At 43.4% G+C, this 9,798-nt stretch overlaps 1 protein-coding gene across 4 annotated transcripts in view; it reads left to right on the top strand.

Moving 5' to 3' along the window:
- The first annotated feature begins 358 nt into the window (after positions 1-358).
- The window catches only part of ZNF620 (zinc finger protein 620), a 13,025-nt gene continuing 3,585 nt past the window's right edge, over positions 359-9,798 (top strand). Inside the window, exons 1-4 of one of the 4 annotated variants that reach the window (XM_034662193.1) lie at positions 359-439; positions 680-750; positions 8,417-8,543; positions 9,014-9,127. In XM_034662193.1, coding sequence (XP_034518084.1) covers positions 727-750; positions 8,417-8,543; positions 9,014-9,127 — 265 coding nt within the window. In that variant the 5' untranslated portion in view covers positions 359-439; positions 680-726. Of the gene's footprint in view, positions 751-8,389; positions 8,544-9,013; positions 9,128-9,798 lie in introns of all 4 variants that reach the window. The other 3 variants (XM_019807385.2, XM_034662195.1, XM_034662194.1) reach the window with 3 other exon arrangements.

Below are 9,798 nucleotides of genomic sequence, written 5' to 3'. Positions count from 1 at the left end.
GGTGTCTGGACCTATGTAGTCCATGCTCTCCACCAATATGCAGTTGGCTGTTGAAGTGATGCGCCCCACACTTTCCCACCCCCTCTGCAGCGCGGCCACAGAACCTAGGCAGCTTTGGCAGTCCCTTCAGGACCTGGAAGAGCACCCAGGAGTGGCAAACGCCAGGGAACCCGAGGCGATTCTCAGGATTGCAACCTTTCTAAGGCCTGAGCGGGCCCAACGACATCGGCGGGGGGAGGAGCTACCGAGAGAGGGCGCTGCAGGACCTGAGCCTAGAGCCCGGAACTCCCGTTCTCAGTCTCGGGGAGTAAGGAGAGTGGCGATAGCAGATGGGCTAGGGAACCACGGAGACGGGCACGTTTTCAGGTTCCTAGAGAGGAGGGGAAACGGCCCTACGTGCTTCCGGCGGAGCTAGTCCTAAGCTTTCCCGGGAGCGCAGGTTCGCCGCCCTCCCACGCCTTCCCTGCGTCTGCGGAACGCAGCTTTAGCTGTCGCCTGGGCTCCGGGTCCGGCTAACGGGGTCACATCCCCACAGCGTTCTCCAGTACCCGGTTCCCCAATCCCTGTGCCTCTGGGGTGAGGGGTTTACCAGGACAGAGAGGGCGTCGGGCGGACAGACGGCATTTGCGCGGTGCCCGACAGTAGCAGCCCTACTCGAGCCTCTTTATTTTCTCTTCAGTCTCACCTCGAACCCCGACGGCGCTGTGTGAAGTGGGGACCCCAGCCATGCTCCAGCTCACGTGGCGCCAGGTGAGCGAGCATCCTCCCTGCCTCCGTTGCCCCTCTTACCGGCCCTCCCACCCTTAGCTGTCAAGAGAGAGCAGATGTCAGTCTGCATCCAGAGCCTGAGTTGTCCAGGTGTTACGGGACTCGGGTCCTTGGACTCAGCATCGGTAGAAACGCGACTGGACCCAAAATTTAAAGTCACAAGAAAGGCTTTATTGGAGCTCAAGCTCGAGCGCAGGGGAGCAGCACAAAGGAATCCCCAGGCTGACTCTCCGAAGAGAGGTCAAGGAGAATTTTTAAAAGATTCCTAGGTGGGAAGAGGGTGCCATCTAAGCAGGTAGAGGCGGGGATTTATTAGCATCTACGCACTTAAAGGTCATGTTTCTTCATGCATCGCTTGCGTAATGAACTTGTTAAATCTCCACCCCTGCGCATGATATAGTATTATAATGAGGGGAAAAGTCGTGAAAGTTTACCACTCGGGTGGCTCTTGGGGGAGACTGGTTTAGACCGGTCGGGGCTTGCTCCTCAGATGGTGCTTTGCTCTGCAAGCCAAGTGGTAATATCCAGTAGGGAGTTGTACAAGAAAAGCGTTAACAGTCAGGAGGCAGCGGGGAGTTTCACAGGTGCACGCGGAACTTGTTCCCGAGGTTCTTGTTTCACAGGCTTCTGGCTTTCATTGTGGGCTGTCACTATCAGGTGTTTTTGTGCAGGGGAGGAGGAGTTGAGAGGGATGGAGAGATGAGAATCCCCAAACTAAGACATAATCAGATGGCAAGCCAAGTGTGGAGTATTGATTGGGGTGTATTTGCAGTCGAGGCTGAAGAGTAGAAATCTGCATCATTCCATACAGCTAAGACCCTATTCACCTCTGTCCACAAGATTGGAAAAGTCTTTCCTTAGATAAAGTAAGTATAGTTTTTTGTTTTTTTGGTGGATTCCATTGGATTTTTTACGTAGACGTGCCATCCAGAAATGAAGTTTTACCTTTTATTTCCTTTTCTTGCCTAATAGCACTGGCTAGAACCGGCATTTAATGTTGAGTACAGGTGGTGAGGGCAGATATCCTTGTTTTACTTGTGATCTTGAGGTGAAAGCATTCAATATTTCACCAAGTATGATCTCCATCATAGGTTTTGTTTTGTTTTATAAATGCCCTTTATCAGATCGAGTATGTTCTATGCCTAGCTTGCTGAGAATTTTTATCAAGAATGGATTCTGGATTTTGACAAATGCTTTTTCTTTTTCTTTCTTTTTTTTTTTTTTCCAATTTTTTAGTAAACCTAGAACTGCCTTTTTTTTTTTAATGATTTTTTATTATATTATGTTAGTCACCATACAGTACNAGTCCATAGTCTCTCATGTTTCATTCCCCCTTCTGATTACCCCCCTTTTCTTTATCCCTTTCTTCCCCTACCGATCCTCCTAGTTCTTATGTTCCATAGATGAGAGAAATCATATGATAATTGTCTTTCTCTGCTTGACTTATTTCACTTAGCATTATCTCCTCCAGTGCCGTCCATGTTGCAGCAAATGTTGAGAATTCGTTCTTTCTGATAGCTGAGTAATATTCCATTGTATATATGGACCACAGCTTCTTAATCCAGTCATCTGTTGAAGGGCATCTCGGCTCCTTCCATGATTTGGCTATTGTGGACAATGCAGCTATGAACATTGGGGTGCATATGGCCCTTCTCTTTACTACGTCTGTATCTTTGGGGTAAACACCCAGTAGTGCAATGGCTGGGTCATAGGGTAGTTCAATTTTTAACTTTTTAAGGGACCTCCACACTGTTTTCCAGAGTGGCTGTACCAACTTGCATTCCCACCAACAATGTAGGAGGGATCCCCTTTCTCCACATCCTCTCCAACAATTGTTGTTTCTTGCCTTGTCTATTTTTGCCAGACAAATGCTTTTTCTGTTGGTTTAGAGGATTATATGATTTTTCTGTTTTAGTTTCTTAATGTGGTGAATTGACATTAATTTTTCAAATGTTCAACCAGCCTTGCATTCCTTGGATAAAAACCACTTAGTCATGATATATTATTCTTTTACTATATTTTGGATTCTTTTTTGTTAAAATTTTGTTTAGAATTTTTGCATCTGTGTTTGTAAGGAGTATCGATCTGCAGTTTTCTTTTCTTGTCATATATTTGTCCCATTGAATGAGTTGGGAAGTATTCTGTCCTCCTCAATATTTTGGAAGAATTTGTGTAGAACTGATTACATTTCATCCTCAAATGTTTGGTAGAACTCACCAGTGAAACCACTTTGGTGTGGAGTTTTCTTTCTGATAAGTTTTAGAATACAGTTTCAGTTCCTTTGGTAGGTATAGGGCTCTTCTGTTTCTCCTTGAATGAGTGTTGGTAATTTGTCTCTTTCAAGAAATTTGTCTCTTTTATCTAAGTTGTAGACATTAATGGCATAAAGTTGTTCATAATGTTCCCTTATTATCCTTTTATTGTCTTCAGTGATGTGATGTTACCTTTTTTAGAACTAATATTGCTAATTTTATTTCTTCTTTTTTTTCTGATCTGACCAGAGATTTGTAAGTATCATTATCTTCAGTTTTTGCTTTTGCTGATTTTCTCTATTGTTTTTTGCCTGTTTTATGTCACTGATTTCCACTTGGGTCTTTATTTTGTTTGTTCTACTTAGTTTGTGTTAAATTTCCTGTTCTTTTTCTAGATTCTAAAGGTGAATCTGAGGTCACCGATTCAAGACCTTTTATCCTTTTTAGACTTTGTAACACAGGCATTTAATACTATACATGTCTTCCTAAGTGCTGCTTTGGCAGCATCCCTCATTTTGGTACATTGTGTTTTCATTTTCCTTCAGTTCAAAACACTTCCCGCATTCTTTTCTGTTTTATTCTTTGATCTGTGTGTTATTTAGAAGTGTGTTATTTGGTTTATAAATATTTGGAAATTTTCCATGTCTCTCTCTCTTACTTCTAATTTAATTCTGTTGTGGTTAAGTGAACTTTGTTTGTATGGCTTCTTCTTCTTTTTTTTCTTTTTCTTTCTTTTTTTTTTTTAAGATTTTTTTAATTTATTTGACAGAGATAGAGACAGCCAGCGAGAGAGGGAACACAAGCAGGGGGAGTGGGACAGGAAGAAGCAGGCTCATAGCAGAGGAGCCTGATGTGGGGCTCGATCCCATAACGCCGGGATCACGCCCTGAGCTGAAGGCAGACGCTTAACCGCTGTGCCACCCAGGCGCCCCTGTATGGCTTCTTCTTTTATGGTCCAGAATGTGGTCTACTTTACGAAATGTTCCTTGAACACCTGAGAAGAATGTGTATTCTGCTGTTTTGGGGTGGAGTGTTCTGTTAATGTCCATTAAGTCAAGTTGGAAAATGGTATTATTCATGTTTGCTATATCCTTGTTGAGAAGGGTTATTGAAATATCCAGCCATAGTTATGGATTTGTCTATTTCTCTTGCAGTTTTATCAGTTTTTGCTTCATTTATTTTATTTTATTTTTTTAAAGATTTTATTTATTTATTCGACAGAGATAGAGACAGCCAGCGAGAGAGGGAACACAAGCAGGGGGAGTGGGACAGGAAGAAGCAGGCTCATAGCAGAGGAGCCTGATGTGGGGCTCGATCCCATAACGCCGGGATCACGCCCTGAGCTGAAGGCAGACGCTTAACCGCTGTGCCACCCAGGCGCCCCTGTATGGCTTCTTCTTTTATGGTCCAGAATGTGGTCTACTTTACGAAATGTTCCTTGAACACCTGAGAAGAATGTGTATTCTGCTGTTTTTGGGTGGAGTGTTCTGTTAATGTCCATTAAGTCAAGTTGGAAAATGGTATTATTCATGTTTGCTATATCCTTGTTGAGAAGGGTTATTGAAATATCCAGTCATAGTTATGGATTTGTCTATTTCTCTTGCAGTTTTATCAGTTTTTGCTTCATTTATTTCATTTTATTTTTTTTTAAGATTTTATTTATTTATTCTACAGAGATAGAGACAGCCAGCGAGAGAGGGAACACAAGCAGGGGGAGTGGGACAGGAAGAAGCAGGCTCATAGCAGAGGAGCCTGATGTGGGGCTCGATCCCATAACGCCGGGATCATGCCCTGAGCCGAAGGCAGACGCTTAACCGCTGTTCCACCCAGGCGCCCCTGCTTCACGTATTTTAAAGCTCTGTTACTAACTGCATAAACATGTAGAATTGTTATATCTTCATGATGACCTAATCCCTTTATGGTTATAAATGACTTTCTTTATCTCTTAATATTCTTTGCTCTGGGGGTGCCTGGGTGGCTTAGTGGGTTAAAACTCTGACTTTGGCTCAGGTCATGATCTTGGGGTCCTGGGATCGAGCCCTGTGTTGAGCTCTGAGCTCAGAGGAAAGTCTACTTCAAGATTCTCTCTCCTTCTCCTCTCCCCCATTCTCTTTCTCTCTGAAGTAAATCATCTTTACTTTAAAAACGTATATAAAAAACATTCATTGCTCTGAAATCTACATTGCCTTGAATTAATATAGTCACTGCAGCTTTTTTTGACTAGTATATTTTTTACATCTTTTTGCTTTTAACTTATTCTTGTCTTTACATGTAAAAAGCATTTCTAAAGGCAGCATATAGTAGGCCCTTGCTTTTTAGAAAATCTAATCTGATAATGTTTACCTGTTGGGATGTTTAGATTATGTATATTTGGCATAATTATTGATATGGTTCGATTTGAGACTGTCATCTTCCTAATTGTTTTCTAATTGTCCTGTCTGTTCTTTGTTCTCTTTTCTCCTGATTTTCCACCTTCTTTAGGACTAATGGTGTGTTTTATTCCATGTTTCCCTCTTCTTTGCCTATATGTAAACTATAATTCTTTGCGTTAATGTTTTGGAGATTGTTCTGGGGTTTGTAGTTTGTATTTTTAGTTTATCACAGTCTACCTTCAATTACCTGTCCATTAGGCTTTTCGAGGTTCTCTCACAGCTCCCTGATGGCTCTGTTTTTTTTTTTGTTTTTTTTTTTGCCTTAAGTATTTTCCTCTGTTTCCTTTTGGTTAGTTTTTATTGCTGTGCCTTCAAGTTCACGAGTTGTTTTTTTCTTTTTCTGCGGTGTCGAATTTGCTGTCAATCCCATGAATTATATTTTTCATCTCAGATATAGCAGTTTTCATATCTAGTAGTTTGATTTGGGTCTTTAAAAAAGTGTATCTTTGGGGTGCCTGGGTGGCTCAGGTGGTTAAGCGTTGGACTCTTGATTTCTGCTCAGGTTGTGATCTCAGGATTGTGGGATCCAGCTGCATTAAGATCGAGCCAAGTGTAGGGCTCCATGCTCAAGGAGGAGTCGGCTAGAGATTCTCTCCCTTTGCCCCTCCCCCCCCAGCTCACACACGTGTGTACTTTCTCTCCCTCTCAAATAAATAAATGAATAAATCTTTAAAATATATAAAATCTTCCTTGTCTCTTTAACTTTTGAGCATTTGGAATACATTTATAATAACTGCTTAATGTCTGTCTCTGCTGATGCTGACATCTGTCAGTTCTGAGTTGGTTTTGATTGGTCTTATTATAGGTCACGTGTAGGCCTCTTTGAATGCCTAGTAATCTATGATTGAGTGCCAAATACTATAAATTTTACCTTGTTTGATTCTAGATTTTTTATAGTCCCCAAAGTATTCTTTAAAAAAATGTTTTAAGATTTTATTTTATTATTTATGTATTTATTTGGCAGAGAGACAGCCAGTGAAAGAGGGAACACAAGCAGGGGGAGTGGGAGAGGAAGAAGCAGGCTCCCAGTGGAGCAGGGAGCCTGATGCGGGGCTCGATCCCAGGATCCTGGGATCACGCCCTGAGCCGAAGGCAGACGCTTAACGACTGAGCCACCCAGGTGCCCTTAAGATTTTATTTTTAAGTAATTTCTATACCCAGTGTGGGGCTTGAACTTATAACCTCAAGATCAAGAGTTGCACACTCTTCTGACTGAGCCAGCCCCTCCCCCCAAATTCTTGAATCTTTTCTGGAATAAGGTTCAGTTACTTGGAAACAATTTGATCCTTTCTGGTCCTGATATTTATGATTTGCTAGTAGAATCTGGAGTGGTGCTCAGCCTAGGAATAATTATTCTCCACTACTGCGGCAGGAGTTTCCTGAGAGCTCTGTCCAATGGCTTTTGAATTCTGAAAATTTCCAGTGTGGCTAGTGGAAATCGGCACTGTTTCTGGCCCTGTGTGAGTGCCAGGCATTGTATCCTTCAGTCCTTTCAGATGATCCTATCTCTGGCTTTGGGTGGTTCCACACACCTGTGCCCTGGTCATCTGTTGAATACTGTAGGGAACCCTCTGCAGATAATTGGGTTTGTTTCTCTGTGCACCTGTCTTCTCTATGGTATTCTGTCCTGTAAACTCTGCTGTCTTGGTCTCCTCAGAATCTACCAGGGAATCTGCTGGGCTCTGCCTCATTTCCTCCTCCCTGTGTTGCAGCTTGGAAACTCTTTCAAGGTAGTAGGTTTGGCTAGTCATATGCTCACCTCTTTATTTCCCATCCCTTGGGGATTATTTTCCTTTATTGTCACCCAGTATCTGGTAATTTGTTTTGTGTAATGTGTCTTGTTTTGGTTCAGGCGGGATAAACCTGATCCCTTTCACTCCATCTGAATGAGAAGCAGAAGTTTTCACTTAGAGTTTTTATTTTTTATTTTTTTAATTAATTAATTTATTTGAGGGAGACAGTATCCCAAGCGGACTCCGCGCTGAGCATGGAGCCTGATGCAGGGCTGATCGCATGACCCTGAGATCAGGATCTGAGCTGAAATCAAGAGTCTGAGGCTTAACCAACTGAGCCACCCAGGCGCCACTTCACTCAGCATTTTTAAAAACAATTGCCCATTTACTTTCGCAATGTGGTCTCTTGCCATCTTGACTCCCCAGTCTGTGTGTGTGCGTGTGTGTGTGTGTGTGTGTGTGTGTGGTTTTTTCTGCTCTGAAAGCCTTTAGGATTTTTTTTTTTTTATGTTCTCATTTTTCTGAGACTTCTCAATGATACGTCTTTGTGTAGGTATTTTTCATTTACTGCTCTAAGTACTTGTGGGTCCTCTCTCCTCCCTGGTGCTTTAAACAGATAGAATATTTTACCAAGTTTTAAAAAGCAGAGCACACTTTAAAAATCCTGAGCTCATCCTTGGTTTTGTGTGATGATCCTTTTTATTTGCTTTTTATTTGCTTCCCCCTCTGCCAGCAGTTAGTAGTCATCTTTCTCTGCTCTTCTAATGTAGTTACATTCATCCTTTCTGTCTTCTAAAGTTCTGTTAACACCCCTAGTCTGCTCTGACTCTTCTCCTCTTGGGCCATTATGTTACTGTCACTTTAGTGGGATCAGGGAGGGAGTAGAGATCAGTACAAAAGTGAGGTGGGCTGTGTTTATACAGATGTTCCCTGTGGATGTACACACAAAACCCATGGAAAGGAGCCAGAGGGACCAACAGGCACGTAGAGCAGGGCCCAGCAGAGTCAACAGGGGAAGGAGGGACTCTCTTTGGGGATGACCACAAAGGGGTGCAGTGGGTCTTGGATTCTCCTGTTGATGAGAGTGATGCTAGCTGAGGGCTGGCCCCCGCAGGGAGTAGGGGCACTGGAGAACTGTCTTTGGCAATACCACCACACGCAGTAGGTCTCTATCCCAATACTTAGCTCCTCTGCCTCCACACAGGGCTTGAGCAGGAACCTGTTGTTTCAGGAGCCAGTGACCTTTGAGGACGTGGCCGTGTACTTCACCCAGAATGAATGGGTTATCTTGGACCCTTCACAGAGGGCCCTGTACCGGGAGGTGATGCTGGAGAATTATGCAAATGTGGCTTCCCTGGGTAAGGACACTCTTCTCCCTGCTGTTGTCTGCCTCTGCCCTTCATGCATCCTGGCTTTTTTCTTTCTTAGACATGTGGCCTCTCTGATAACCCTCATGGGCAGTTGCTCCAAAGGCTGAGCTCCCCAGGGGCTACTGGGTGGGGAGAGTTTCGGGTTCCCAGGTTTTGCAATCCACTGTCCTGGGAGGGACTCTGCCCCATGCATGGAGGGAAAGGAAGAGCTCTTGGGAGGTCAGCAGAGCCCCTTGCCTCTGTCATACAAGTTCTCTGAAGAAGATCTGGGACTCCCTCATGTTAGTGGGGGGTTATTCCAGGACTCTGCCCCAGTTTGTGGGAATTTTCTGTCCTCTAAGATCGCACAGGCTGACTTTTCTTCATTTTCCTCCCTGGCTCAAGGTACAGACAGCAAAGAGGGGACCTTGCTTCCTGATTCCCTTTACTTTTTGTTCCTGTTTCTTTCTCTTGGGCAGCTTTTCTATTCACCAGACCTGTTCTGGTCTCCCAGCTAGAGCGAGGGGAACTGCCATGGGGCCTGGAACTCTGGGAACCTGCGGGCAGGGAAGCCCTCAGAGGCGTCTGTCCAGGTGAGCATGAGAACCTACCAGCTGCCTTTTTTGCTTAGCCTGCTTTCCTATTTTCACATTTCAATGTGTGTGAAGTGTTTCTTCTCTTGTAAGACTGTTTTCTTTCCTCTGGAATCATTACATGTGATTCTGCTTTATGGTGAGACTTTCTCAAATGAGGAAGAACCAGTCTCTTCCAGGAAAGGGATGGCTGTAAGATTACATCTAGAACAAAGATGTTCATCTTTGCCTCTCCACCTCACCACCTGCTAAGGGACATCATCTGACTGAGCCAGCAGCTCTTGAACCATGACAGCTCTTTTGAGCCCTGTCTTGTGGAAAGTTTATTTTCCCACCAGTTTGTTTTTGCAGAGATGAGGATGTCAACCACCTTAGAAGGAAAATAGGCTTCTGGGGCCTATCTGGCCATCTACATATTCACAGAGTATGTTATTTCTATGGGAATTTTTTTAAAGTAAACTCTATGGCCAGTGTGGGGCTTGAACTCACAATCCTGAGAGCGAGAGTTGCATGCTCTACCGACTGAGCCAGCCAGGCTTCCCTCTCTGGGAAACTGAATTATGAGTTCCCAAACACCGACTTAAATAAAAATAAAAATAAAATAAAATTTTTATAATTTAAAAAATTATTTAAAATAAAAAAATTCATTTTTGTAATGGAAATTTTCATAC

The sequence above is a fragment of the Ailuropoda melanoleuca genome, chromosome 6 (assembly GCF_002007445.2).
Source record: "Ailuropoda melanoleuca isolate Jingjing chromosome 6, ASM200744v2, whole genome shotgun sequence".
Lineage (NCBI taxonomy): Eukaryota > Metazoa > Chordata > Mammalia > Carnivora > Ursidae > Ailuropoda > Ailuropoda melanoleuca.
The sequence above is the reverse complement of the archived record's forward strand: the minus strand, read 5'-3'. Positions and strand labels throughout refer to the sequence as shown.